The sequence below is a fragment of the Idiotropiscis lumnitzeri genome, chromosome 15, assembly GCF_059441095.1.
Source record: "Idiotropiscis lumnitzeri isolate Australia: NSW breed Sydney's pygmy pipehorse chromosome 15, RoL_Ilum_1.0, whole genome shotgun sequence".
Classification (NCBI taxonomy): Eukaryota; Metazoa; Chordata; class Actinopteri; order Syngnathiformes; family Syngnathidae; genus Idiotropiscis; species Idiotropiscis lumnitzeri.
In genome coordinates, this window is record NC_142405.1 from 6,462,839 (window position 1) to 6,477,124 (window position 14,286).

Consider the following 14,286-nt stretch of genomic DNA (forward strand, 5'->3'; position numbering starts at 1 on the left):
AGTATTTAGAAAATAAAACGTAAATATTCATTTGATTTTTTTCAAGTTTGGCGGGCCGGATTAAAACATTTAAAGGGCCAGATGTGGCCCCCGGGCCATAGTTTGCCCACACCTGTTCTAGAGTGTACTGGCCCCCATTTCTTGGTCAAAGTCAGGACAAGCAATATATATTTTACAGAGGATGTAAAAAGTCTACACACCCCTTTTTAAATGACAGATTGGTGAAATAAAAATAGACCAAAATAAATAATTTCAAATCTTTTTCCACCATTAAGGTGACCCGTAACCAGTGCGACTTAGTTGATATGTTTCTCTTTTATTCCCAAAAGAAGAGGTGAAAATAAGCAACTGAGAATGTGGTTGCACAAGTATGCACACCCTCTTGTAACTGGAATGTGGCGATTTTCAGAATCAATGTTGTTGCGATGTTTTTTTTTTTGTTTTTTTAGGAGATGATCAGCATCGGGTTTGCGCCCAACAAACCTTTTGGAATTGCGTTGTAGAGGTTATAGGTCACATTAATAGTGGAAAAAGATTCCAAATTATTTATCTTGGGCTGATGTTTTTATACCATTACATACAGTCACGTGGCCTTCCTCCTCTCTCCTTATCTAGCGACTTGATAGTCACACATAAGAGGCCAGAAAAGGTCTCAAAGGAGGGGTGAGCATAAAGGGCAATTTACATGAATAATGCAAGAGCCAACACAAATATTGGCTCAACATAGTTACTTTACGTATGCAGTTCACAGGAAAAATAGATTCATAGAAGGATGATCGCATTCAATGCTGCTTTCTTTGTTTCTACTAAGAGGGCTTTACAGACAGCTGTACATGATGTGCATATTTTTTTTTTCAAGCTATCTCGGGCATCACCACAGCCACCTGTGGAGTGCCGTCATGGAAAAACGCAGACTGGAGGAGGACAGATGCAGACCTTGAACAGAATTTATGCAAAGTGGGATGAAGAGGCTGCAAAAATCATGTCAAATGGAGATGAATTGAAACAATATGATTCCGCTTAAAACTCAATGCAACAGCAGAGAGTGCAGCTGCGCATTTGTTTTTTTGAATGTGAGCATTACTTGTGTCCGGTCCTATGTGGATTTACTGAATCCTGTGCCCTGAAAACAGTTTAATCAGAGGCTCCATTGTTCCACCGGCTAATGCTGCTGCAGCCAAATCCCAGTAGCCAAGTCCATGCACATCAAGCTCTCTAATTCCAGATAAACATTTGAAGCACATCATATGATAGACCATCAATGTCATGTGTTCATTGAACTTCATTGCAGCCTAAGGCTATGCGCAGTTTTGAACATGACGACAATCATATGAATAACTGGGCATACTATTTTCAGGGAAATAGAACATTAAACATTAATCCCAAATGCTTTTTGCTACAGAAATTTGTGTTTCCCCAGCTGAGCCCCTCTAGCATTTTACTTGATATCCCAAAATATTTTTAGAAATTATTTTCCCCTCAATGGCAAATCCTGGATCAGTGCCTGTTCAGCTACAACAAAATGTAGCTTTCTTTTTCTATCAATGCGATCATCTATCATCATTAAGTATCCGGGCACAGTTTTCACATGAAGACATGTAAATCGAAAAAAACAATCTTATATTATAATCATATATTATTTTATGTATGTCTAGTTTTTTGTGACATTTTTCACGTCCGTGCTCAACATACATCATATTAAGAGAGGTAATTTTGCATATGATTTCGTGATTTGTTGCTAAAAAGATCATCTTCACATGAATCCAGATTCCAAAATCAATTTTCATTTCATAATACATGTTTATCTTGATGAATGTTTGTGTATAGTGAAAAATATAACCAAAATTGGAATAGCATTTCAATAAAAAAAAAAGTCTGACTTTGTGCAGGGACTTCCACGGGCACGCCCACCGGACGCGAGCACGTAAGGCAATACAGTTAAGACTGTGACGTCATTACGTGCTTGAGCCTGCCCGAAAATGTTCTCCCGTGTTGTCGGATCTCGGAAGAAGCGCTGGACTTTGCCATGAAATAATACAATCGCATCAATGAAGAATCGAAAAACCAACCGCGTGTTTGTAATCTGAAGACATTTGCCATCCGACCGAGTCGTGAAACGGTCTCTTAAAGGAGACCCGAAGAGGAACTTTGTGGGATCGTTTTTCACGGAGTGATGTCTAATCCTGGGACTCGGAGGAACGGGTCCAGCATCAAAATCCGACTGACAGGTAAAAAAAAAAAAGAAAAGAAAAAGAACCGCGTCGAAGACACCACAAACGGTGCGATTTAAATCCGATCTTCGGTGCACTGCGGTTTATCGTTCATGCTAAGGAAGCCTAATATGACAACACCAAGTAGCTTGGAAGGTCTGCTATTTGCCTAAACATCCGGTTTTTGTGCAGCAGACAGAGGCTCAAGTGCTAGCTTGTTAGCCGCAATGCAAGAAAGCTGCTCACTATGTAGAAATAATTCACTGTCCCGTGGAACTTGCACCCGAGCCAGCAGCCTATTCTTAGCCGCTGGGGGTCATTGGAAACATAGCCGCTGCAAAACCATTAATACGTGATGAATTATTAACACAAGCCAGTCGTCGTTAGCTCGCTCTAACACTGTAGTTAACGTTGACCGCTAATGCTCGCTAGCTACGCCCATCGGGGGGGGGGCTCAGCAACCACCACCCGGTTAGAGCACTAATTCCAAACCGTATTCTAAACGTTGAACACTTATTTGAAGGACGATCGAGAATATCAGTGTGTTGATTTTTACCGGCATGTGACGGCTATGTTAATCATCATAACTGATCGACATCGTAATGCTCTGCTTAAACGTTATGCCCCCCCCCCTTTTTTTGGCAGCTGAATTCAACCAGTTAAGGTTGTTTTTTTGGCGTTGAAGCTCTCCTGTGGAGGACATAAAGGAGACTGTCTGATACAGGGACACTCGGCTGGAACAATGGCTTCTCACTGTAGCCGGTGTGACCCCACAGGGCTCCCAGGGGCCTCTATTCAAATGGAAATGTCTCTCTGTGCTTCAGGCCTGACTTCTTGGTCACCTGATGCTGAACTGAGCAATCACACCAAAGAATTGGCTTCATTGAAAGGGTTAATGCACTAACTACCACCAAACAAGGATCTAACAGAAATTGGATACAGATTAATTATTTACCTTCTGCAATCTAGTAGAAAAAAAATCATTGTTCTGCTGTTCACCTGACGTTGCTGGCATGTAGTTGAATGCAGATGCATTTTATTTTTTTTTAGTCAAATAGAACAATCAGTGGTGTTTTGTGCATTGGCCACTTGAGCCTTCACTGTGGATTTTCTTGACTAAATCCATCTTGAAATGTCGTCACTATCATGTTAGAGTTTTAGAAACCATTGTTACTAATGTAATAAGTAAATCCCAGATTTTACACCTTATCACAAAAACGCAATATAACAGCACAGAACTGTGCTATGTACATCATCTCGATGAGTTCAGAATTTTTATAGATATAAAGACAAACATTTCAGTAATGAACAGAATATCACTTGACCAAACCTGGAAAAGTTAGCAGACTTCGTGAGTATGTCGCAAAAACTAGCACATGCCTTGCAACAATTTTGTTTTCTTTATGGCTGGGGCCCTCACACAAAAGTCAGACACATGTATATAATTAATTTATATAACTATTGTACAATATAATTTAACATGAGCAAAGCCTTAGTATTAGATCTTTGTCTTTGGCTCGCAAAGACATTTTTTTTTCAAACAACACTATAGACATTTAACGTTCCTACAGATGCTTTGTCGCAGTCTTTTGCTATAGAGCTCCGCCATTTACCCGAACCGGAAGGAAGTGCTTCAATCTCTCTTTCCAAATGCGGACGTTGGTTGCACATATACCAGATTCTGTAGGCCCTGAATGTATTAGATGAATATGGAAGCACACGCAGATTAAAATATGATTGGACAAAAAAAAAAACTAAGTATGCTAGAAGCTGTCGCAGTCTCGAGAAATACCAAAAAATAAAGAGATAGTTGGAAATAGATTAATACAATTTTAATAATACAAATCTGCAGTCGATTGAGAAATCCAACACAATCGCACCGTTTTTTGGGCAATTCTTGTCGTTATTCATTCTGTATCATTTCAGGTGCTTCTCATTTTCGTGTGTGTCGATTATATTTTGGCAAGGGAATAGTGTAACAAATCTGCTTGTCATGGCAGAAAGGATCTGAAAGTGCTGGCACGACTGAATTTGGATTTTGGCCTCCGGTATCTAAATATACAAAATCCCGCATCCGTAATGGGTTGATGACCTTTTGGAGGTATTTTTATTTATTTATTTTTTTTATTAGAAATCGATTCGAGTTAGTAAAATTCAGGATGAGATAGAAATTGAATTGTCGTCTGAATGGAAGGAGTATATTGTTAAATCGAACAATATTGTCGTAATAAAAATCTGGTTGAATGACATTGACAATCTGTTGACTAATTTAACATTATCAAACAGCTAGAAAGCAGAGAAAGTGTGTTCTGTGTGTGTGTGTGTTACCCAGACGTTCATTAGTTCTGCTTGAATGCAAACAAATGTTATTGCCCATGACTTTGCCCCGCCCCCACAGGTCTGTGGGGAATTCAAATTGGCTGAGGAATGCGCGTTGAACCAATGACAGCGTAATGCTCCCGATCCGGCCAATATGTTTTTGCTGAGTCTCTCAGGCCGAGGGGATGTTTGGCCTACATTAGCACAAGGCTCGTGCGCCTGTGGCAGGGAGAATGAATTTATTGTTTCATATTTGACCGACAGTCTCTTGTCGATCCATTTCACTCATAAAAAGAGCAATGTGACGTATTCATAGTCCCGCGTGATGACGTAATGGGTCGTTGGAATTTTGTCAAGTGCAGTAATTCAACGTTGACAATCATTATCTACTCATAAAATATTACTCTCCGTAGCCCCTATCACGGGTTTGATAGTCAATGATTGGGTGTGGCGCTTGTCCTTGTGTTGCACACGGCCCTCATGTGCTTGTCTCAGTGCTTTTAAAGAACGTCAAATCAATGGTTGGTCAGAGCTCTGCCCTTGGATGGTTGGTTGGTCAGCATCTTCAAAGGATCAGCAACTCTCTAAGTAAACTTGCAAAGGTTGCTCAATTTTTGTTAGTACTGGGCTGATCGAATAACCGTTTGAAGCATATGCATGACGTCACTACCTGATTTAGGCCCCAAAAAAAAAAGGAAAGCGGAGTTGGGTCAAAGGTGGTACAAAGGGTTGTTTTGTCTAGCGAAGGAGGAGGGAGATTCGTGGGCTTACTGCGCCCAAAACATTGTCGGCTGACTGTTTGCTTGCTCGGGCAACACCTGCTGCTTGGGTTTTTATTGCCAAGTATTTGGATTGCGCACCGATTGGCTCATACCACACGTGACACTCACAAGGAAAATGATGAGAGGGAAAAAAAAAAATTGGATTTACATAATCAAGGGTGAAGGAATCGCAGTCATACCAAGTAGCTAGCGGGTGAGGAAAGGGGAGACGACGTGTTTAGTAGGCAACCTAAGCACCTCTAATCCTCTCACCGCCCTGCCTGAGCCTGCAGTATGTGCACAAACATACACATGTATTCAAGTTTAAAAGAGGACAAGCACGGAAAATGAAGCGACTTATTTGCATGTGGGTCGCCGTGTGCATGAAATCTCCTCAATGTGTTTGGATACGAGTGATTTTGATCAAATAGTTGCTCTGAGGTTTGTTTTTCCTCGTCTCATCGGAAATGAGGGCAATATCCCACAAAAACTGTCAAATTCCAAGTACTATTTTAACATTTAAGGCTCACTCCGTGGCTATTGATCGAGAAACCGCACGACATTGCCCCCCCCCCCCAAAAAAAAGTAGGTATCATTTTAACGCCGAAACTCTTGCATATCTGCAGAAAGTATGCTGAAAGAGCACATTGTGGCTTTTAGATTCCTCGAGACAGCAGTCGCTCACTTTTGTCGGGATTACCCCTGTGATGTTTCTGCTCGTTTCCCCCCAAGACCGGATGAAACGGATTCTTTCCCTGCTGGCTCCCACTGCTTCTCAGGTTCTCTAAAAAAGATCAGGCTTGAATGCCGAAAAGGAAAAGCAGCAGTGGGGAAGTGGAGAACCAGCTGAGCGACTGTGTACGTCTGTGGGTGTGCGTGCGTGTGTGTGCGTGTGTGTGTGTTTGCCAGGCATGACCTTGGCAGAAAGAGGAATTTCCTGAAATGCTGAGAAAGAGCCCCGTCACAGATTTACTGCCACGGAAGTCTGAAAAGAGGGAACGAGTGAAAAATCGTTGCCCGTCTCGTTTTCCTGGCAAGAGACCGGCGGAAGTGTAAAAGGGAGCGGGGGTCGTTGAGCAATGACACAAAGTATGTAAACGGATTGAGGATAGATAAATGCGATTGCATTTGTCTCGTGGTTGCGCTTCTCTGGTTGGTGATGTCTCGCTGTGGAATGTGTGAGTCAAGGAAAAGGGGGGGAGGATTTCTTGCAGTCATTCTGCACGGGTTATTCACAGGAAGTAGAGGAGGACACAGCAGACATGTCTGCGCCACTGTGGTCGCCACATCCTAGACCTGCGGCGGGCTGACTTCCTTAACGGCCGTCTGGGCCAAACTGGACAATTCTACTTTTTTTTTTTTAAGTGGAGCACAGAGCCAGGATGTTATTGCGGCTGGTGGAACAGTCAATTAGGAGCTGGCTGTCAATCAATAGGTGATGAGATTGCTCTGTGCCATTGTCACCATTTTTTTTTCTTCCACGACAGAGTCCAATTTATGGGGCAGATAATCCACAACTAAAATAGGATTGCATACTGTATACAATTTAAATAAAAATTTCCGTATTATTCCACTCTCACTGTGGCTGGCCTTTATGCGTTTGTATCGTCTGCATTATTTATTTACGTATTCATGTTTTATAAAGGAGGCCATTTTTTTTGTATAGCACGATGCTTTGTGGCAACCTACACAATTTTAAATCACTTGTTTGCGTGCGTGTTCCATATTCATTCCGTTTTTTCCTTTCCTGCAGTATTATGTGCCAAGAACCTCGCGAAGAAAGACTTCTTTCGTAAGTTGCTCTTTTGTTTTGAATTTGCATTAAGCATGACGGCCGTGCAGCCGGAGATTGATTGAGTGAGATTCTTTGTGTGCTACTTCTGCCTTTTCGCTCATCTGGTTATATCAGTGATTCTCCGGGTACAACATTAATGGTTTATTAATCAACAAATACTTTTTGTTTTTTAAAATAATATATTTTACGTTGATATGGTATTGTGTTATATAGCATATTTTATTAATAATATTTGATCACTAATATTAATCACATTTTCTTAAAGGCATAAATGATATGAAATAATCATTGACCGTATTATATCACAATTATGGGGCCTCGTATATTGATTGCGCAACAGGGCCACCACTCAAAAAGGTTTCATATCGGACCCCCGATTCTAAAAGTTTTGGTCATGGTACATGAAGAATCACAAAAATGTAATCTTCAAACTCAGTTCAGTTGTATTTAACTTTTTTTGTACAATACATTTGCTTTGAATGTTTTAAAAGTCTTGACATTTTTTTTTCTCTATTTTTTTCGGATTCCTAATATAAATGCCCTTTTTTGGTCATATTGGTCGTTTGAGGTTTAAAAGCATTTGCGACCGACTGAATTCGACGCTAACAGTTGTGAATGTTGGGCACGCAGGTCTACCCGATCCTTTTGCCAAGGTTGTGGTGGACGGATCAGGTCAATGCCATTCGACAGACACGGTTAAGAGCACACTGGACCCCAAATGGAATCAGCACTACGACCTGTAAGTGTCCTTCGCCCACTCGCAAACAAGCCGGCCTGTGCTTGCTGCGTCCAACTAGTTCTGCTTTGTAAACCAGATGATCCTCTGTCACTACTCACCCGTGGGTGTGTTTTTTGCAGTTTACAAATGTATTTCAGGAGCTGTCACACTTCCTTGAACATATTGTGCTGACATTAGGTTGTTGATATTAGCTCATGTTGTTTTTTTAAGCGCATGACTCTGGCAAAAATTCATTACAATAGCAATATTGTTTTTTTTTTTCTAGCTACATCGGAAAGGCAGACTCGATCACCATCAGTATATGGAACCACAAGAAGATCCATAAACGGCAGGGGGCAGGCTTCTTGGGGTGCATTAGACTTCTTTCAAATGCCATCAGCAGACTAAAAGACACAGGATGTAAGCGCTCTTTTCTTTCTTGTAAAGAAACCCTCTGCTGCATAAATGTGGCATTTTGAAAAAGGCTTTTTATTTTCAAAATAAAAAGCCATGTGTGTTTTTACGTCTCCCTCCAGACCAGCGGCTCGATCTTTGTAAACTGAACCCCTCAGATAGTGACGCAGTGCGGGGACAGATTGTAGGTGAGGCTGCACTCTCGATGTCTCTGTGTGTACAGTCGCCCCAAAATATTCATGGTCTGACATTTACGTTATTATTCTTTTCCTTTTTTTTTTTTTTTATATCTTTTCAGTGAGCCTGCAGACACGAGACCGCATAGGAAGTGGAGGCCCTGTGGTGGACTGTCGAGGTCTATTGGAAAATGATGGGTGAATGAATGCGCCACCAAATGTTTATGCCACGAGCATGAAATAGTGACACTTAAGGATTAAAAGGATGAAAATGTTGATATTTTTGCGTATGTGTCATAAAAATGTGTGTGACTCTTTGTTTAGGCCTGTGTTAGAGGGATGTTTCAGTGAAGAACCGCTGCCTTATTCTGACCCCACTGGTGCTGCTGGAGGTGGAAACTGCCGTCTCGACTCACCGAGTCAAGAAAACCGTCTTCAGTCCCAGCGAATCCGAGGGCAGGATTCCCGACATGGCCACACACCTCAGAACAGACCTCACGGGCACCAGCCACCCGACCTGCCCGAAGGATACGGTCAGTCCGACATGGCTGGGTCTCGTCTCTTACCATGTCTGCCGTTAACCAAATTAGTCGTCCATTCCTCATATTCTTGTTTGTTTCTTTTCATACAGAGCAGCGAACAACAGTGCAGGGCCAGGTGTACTTCCTTCACACACAGACAGGTGTCAGCACCTGGCATGACCCTCGCATACCGAGGTATGATTCACACTTATGTGGAACTTCTGTTAATGAAGTCACAATTTTTTTGGTAAGAAAATATTGCCGTTGTTCACCAACAGTCTTGAGATTGACACGGAATGATGAGTTTTGCTTTTTCCCCACCCTATGCACACATCCTTTACTCCATACGTAATGCAATGCGGGCAGGCCCGGAGTGAGTAATCTGGGCATTCTGGTGAATTCCTGGTGGGCTGGGCTGCAATACACGCTGTTCGGACCGCTACTCTAGCCTGCACATTAGTTCCTTGCCGCCATTGGCTTTGTTTTGAAATCAGCAAATGTAGTTTATCCACCTTCACAAAAAATTGTTTTTTACATAATTATATATGTTTGATGCAGGCCCAGTAGTCATTCTGCTTGATATTGCGTTTGTGGAATATGAGTTAAGCAGTGCAATTCACCTCTTCCAAGCCATTTTAGGGGGCGACAAATTACCTCTCCATGATCAGAGTCTCGGGTTTGCTTGAAAGTGTCACATATTTTGCCTCCAACAAACTATGTTTGGCATGTTCTGTCATACATTTGCGTTTTACTATCAGGACTTACGTGCTTGCTTGCATGTTACTGGTGCAGGGACCTGGCCAGTGTAAGCTGTGAGGAGCTCGGTCCGTTGCCAGTGGGCTGGGAGGTCCGAAGCACAGTGTCGGGACGCATTTACTTTGTGGACCACAACAACAGAACCACACAGTTCACAGACCCCCGTCTGCACACCATCATCAGGTATCAGCCAGCTCAGAATACGTCTATGAATCCAGCCCGTGGATGTCTGCGCCGCGTTTAGAGAGACCCCCAACACATGGGGAAAAATAAGCAGTTTCAACACTAATCTGTTGCTAATCTCTCTACTGCATTGCGGAACTCATACTGGATCTGAACATGACCTACTAAATGTATGATTTTATGGGAAAGTGGGCTTATAGTAGCTTGTGCATGAATATGTAATCTAGTATAGATATTATTTTTTTATTTTTGAATTTGTAATTCATTTATCAAAGTTTTTACCTCTATGTGTCTTCCCACCTTCAGCCAGCAATCCCAAGTAAAGGAATCCTCACAACCCCCCCAGATGGACGTTGGGGTTGATGAAGGCGGCGTTGGAGGAATGGGCGGCGGCGGCGATGGCGACGTGGCGGCACGCTATGAGAGAGATTTGGTCCACAAATTGAAGCTGTTGCGCCACGAGCTCTCCCTGCAGCAGCCCCAAGCTGGACACTGTCGCATTGAGGTGTCTCGTGAAGAGATATTTGAGGTGGGCATCAAAATTCAGTGTTTTAGTGTAATAGAAGTTCCTAATTAAGGTTGTGTATGCTTTTTGTTTTAGGAGTCATATCGGCAGATAATGAAGATGAGGCCCAAAGACCTGAAGAAGCGTCTCATGGTTAAATTCCGAGGAGAGGAGGGACTAGACTATGGTGGTGTGGCCAGGTGACTCTTGATTTATACATGTGTTGTAAGCGTGTTATTAAGGCTTACAGCTATTACACGCTCGGGTAATAGTGTCGCGTTATTTGCTGTATGAATAAGTTTAACCTCCATGGCATTGTGGTTATTCATTTTAGGGAGTGGCTGTACCTGCTGTGCCATGAAATGCTGAACCCTTATTACGGCCTATTCCAGTACTCCACAGACAATATCTACACATTACAGATCAACCCCGACTCCTCCATTAACCCAGTGGGTGCTCACAGAAACACGTAACACTCCACAATTGACTTATGTGAATATATCAAATATAATACGAATGCATGTGCCTTTCCATATTACAGGATCATCTATCATATTTCCACTTTGTGGGCCGTGTAATGGGGCTGGCTGTTTTTCATGGTCACTACATCAACGGGAGCTTCACGCTGCCCTTCTACAAACAGCTCTTAGGCAAACCCATTCAGCTCAATGACCTGGAGACCACTGACCCGGAGTTGCACAAGAGTCTCGTCTGGATATTGTAAGTTACCTCACCTGCACACAAGGCAGCTTGAGGGAACTTTTGTCTTCTGGAATTGGCAAAATGACAACTCCAAGACGTAAAATGGTTTGGCAGCATCAACATGCCCTTTGCAATGCAATTCATAAACTAGCTGTAGCTGCTTTTGTATAATTAAAGATCTGGATCCGCAACGGCGAACCACTATAACAGCAAAACCATTAATAATGGATGGAGTAAAATGGTAAAAGGGAAGCAAAAGTAAATGGTGTTACATTATTACGCCGATGATGCTCATTGTCATTATGATTTTGTGTTTGCAGAGAAAACGACATCACTTCAGTCCTGGACCACACGTTCTGCGTGGAGCATAACGCCTTCGGGAAGTTCCTACAACATGAACTTAAACCGAACGGCCGTAACATTCCTGTTACTGAAGAGAACAAGAAGGAATATGTCAGGTAATGTCGTGTCAAAGAGACTTGATGCATATTTCCTACTGTACCCTACACCTAACCGTCGTCTATAAAAATAATCTCATCATTTCATCGAATGAATGACCACTAAAAAAGTGTGTTTGTTCAACGGATTTATTGTTCTCCTTAGGCTTTATGTGAACTGGAGGTTTATGCGAGGAATCGAAGCCCAGTTTCTGGCTCTCCAGAAGGGATTTAGCGAGCTTATCCCCCAACATCTCCTAAAAGCTTTTGACCATAAAGAACTTGAGGTAGGTTATTTTTTGTTGTTGTTTTTATTAATACTTTTAAATAACTGCCTCTACCCCTTTATTTTTTTACCCCCCCCCCTCCTCATTCGCTGGCCGTAATTTAGTTGATCATTGGCGGATTGGGCAAAATCGACCTGGCTGACTGGAAGACTAACACACGCTTGAAGCACTGCACAAGTGAGAGCAATGTGGTGCGGTGGTTCTGGCAGGCGGTGGAGGCTTTCAGTGAGGAGAGAAGAGGACGCCTGCTGCAGTTTGTCACCGGCTCCACCCGGGTCCCGTTGCAGGGGTTCAAAGCACTGCAGGGTGGGTCATGCACTGGTTCAGTCGGCTCACATGCACACATCCAAAAAAATGTCACAAAAAAGTTGAATGATATCATCTCGGTGTACTCGGTGTGACATTTGGGCCTGTTCATCTGAACACAAAGCTACTGTTCTGTAGTATGAATGGCAACCGGTTGACACACAGATTAAATGTGGTTTCTGCCCCCTAGTGGATAAACATTTAATTGTTCTGTCTGTCACTACACGTCACTGTCACACATATATATTATTTGGAATCAAAACATGCGAATTGTGCAAAAAAAAAAAAGGGGGGGGGGACACTTACGACAGCACACCTGATTATTATTTAACTAATTATAGACTCTTTGACATGTTAATCTGTGTAGCAGAATAGAGCAGTGATAACTAGAATGTATGTGTGTAAGGCTCTACAGGTTCTGCAGGACCAAGACTCTTTACCATCCATTTGATAGACGCCAACACTGACAACCTGCCCAAAGCGCACACGTGGTAAAGACGCATCAAACTGACCGAACAAATACGTCTTTGTTTAAAGGAGTGGTCCAGCTTGGTTTCGCTGATTGTCCCTCTCTGTGTCTAGTTTCAACAGGATAGATATCCCCCCCTACGAGTCTTATGAGAAACTCTACGAGAAACTGCTGACTGCTGTGGAGGAGACCTGCGGTTTCGCTGTGGAGTGAAATGCCCTACACCAAAACCGACGTTGACAGTCACACTTGTGCTTGCACTTGCATTCAACCCTTTGACTTTTTTTCTAACGTACACAACATGCACAGAACATGGAGAATGCACAGAGTATGGCTGGCGGCCCAGCACCACGGGAACACAGCCCTGGCTCGACGCCGCCCGACCCGTTGGCAGTTAAAGGCGGAAGCACAGCGAGGAAGTCAAATGGAAGAAAAAAGTATTTTAAACTCTTTTCAAATGTTTTGAAGAAGCATTTTTTTTATCTTTTGGTCTTAACAAGCTATGATGTCAACTCCTTGGAATGTCTACAGCCACAGCGAACTTGTCACCAACCGTACAGACACGGTGCAATGACGTCTGGATGGAAAACAAAGCTTCGGCTGACTGTGATGTGCGTGTGTGTGTGTGTCTGTCTGTGTGCGTGTGTGTGCGTGACATCCTGATTGACTGACTTGTACTCATGCATTCACTTTTGACCACTGTCGCATATCCGAATGCGTCTACGTACATGTGTGTGCATGTGAGGCAGCGTGGGTGGGTGTGGCATGGTACCTGGCTACGCAAAACGATCAAATGAGCCTGCGCCTCCGTTTGATTACTTTTTGTCTGTTCCGTTTGTACGTACCTGCAACCACTCTGATCCTCTCTTAATGTTTTATTATTTATTACTAAGTGATTACTGACCAAGCTGCTATACTGTATGCTCTGCAAAGAGCTCACACTAATCCTTTCATACCCTCTCGCTGAGTTGATGGGTCAATTCACTTCCAATTCAAGTAATCCACCAAGTGGTTTTTGATGAATTTCTTTACTTTTTTTTTTTTTTAAATATGCATAATGATGCAAATATTCTTGTGAGCGTATGTAAACTATGAATGATATGGTATGTTTATTAAGGTGAAAGGGATCAACCTTACAAGCCCTGATTTTGAAATTTCACTCAGTTGAGAGGTCAGGGCGTGCGACGTGGTTAATTTCTAAATGAGCCGAGGAAATGCAAAGAAGGAGTCTGCTTCAGGAAAGTTTTATGTGACTGCTTAAAAAAAAACTCAAGCTTTCCACTCATGTTTTAATAACATCTTTTCAAAATTCCCCCTGTGGCAGCCCTGATGTTTTTGTCCATTTTTATCCAGCTCTTTGTTGAGTACTCATTAACCTCAAGGCAGCCATGAATGAACAAGCGCTCTTTACCGTTAACAGTCCTCCACAGATGTGAATGAATTAATAATAATTAAAAGAAAAAGAAAAGCTAACTCTTAAGTGAGAAATGTGGAAAATATTGGGCTTTACTGTAGATTGAAGACTGTTAAGGCAGAATAGTTTCAATCTGCATTTTTTTAGGTTTTGAGTTCACTGTGTAATGGATGCAAGAGTATTGAAACTTACTATGTGCTAAAACATTTATGGAAAAAAAGACATTGTAAATAAGATTATATTAAAAGAAATTAAATTGAAAATAATGCACTTGGGTTGTGTGATTAATTCGTGTCCTTTTTTATTGAAAGAT

General features: G+C 42.2%; 1 protein-coding gene across 2 annotated transcripts; it reads left to right on the forward strand.

Moving 5' to 3' along the window:
- Positions 1-1,917: 1,917 nt before the first annotated feature.
- On the forward strand, positions 1,918-14,239 carry smurf1 (SMAD specific E3 ubiquitin protein ligase 1). 2 transcript variants are annotated; one of them, XM_088317435.1, is made up of 18 exons: positions 1,918-2,228; positions 7,044-7,082; positions 7,716-7,824; positions 8,090-8,223; positions 8,340-8,405; positions 8,516-8,591; positions 8,718-8,926; positions 9,025-9,109; positions 9,707-9,853; positions 10,160-10,382; positions 10,455-10,558; positions 10,693-10,807; positions 10,900-11,078; positions 11,381-11,518; positions 11,664-11,784; positions 11,889-12,090; positions 12,497-12,581; positions 12,673-14,239. In XM_088317435.1, the coding sequence occupies exons 1-18, from the start codon at positions 2,174-2,176 to the stop codon at positions 12,770-12,772; spliced, it is 2,187 nt and encodes a 728-aa protein (XP_088173561.1). In that variant the 5' UTR covers positions 1,918-2,173; the 3' UTR covers positions 12,773-14,239. The 2 variants fall into 2 exon arrangements, with proteins under 2 accessions (XP_088173561.1, XP_088173563.1); XM_088317437.1 differs by having other exon boundaries at positions 12,506-12,581.
- The last annotated feature ends 47 nt before the right edge of the window (positions 14,240-14,286 follow it).

Coding starts and splice junctions, on each gene's coding strand:
- smurf1 (XM_088317435.1), top strand. CDS start 2,174: ATGTCTAATCCTGGGACTCGGAGGAACGGGTCCAGCATCAAAATCCGA. Junction 8,592..8,717: donor GGTCTATTGGAAAATGATGG/GTGAATGAATGC, acceptor CTCTTTGTTTAG/GCCTGTGTTAGAGGGATGTT. Junction 11,519..11,663: donor AACAAGAAGGAATATGTCAG/GTAATGTCGTGT, acceptor TGTTCTCCTTAG/GCTTTATGTGAACTGGAGGT.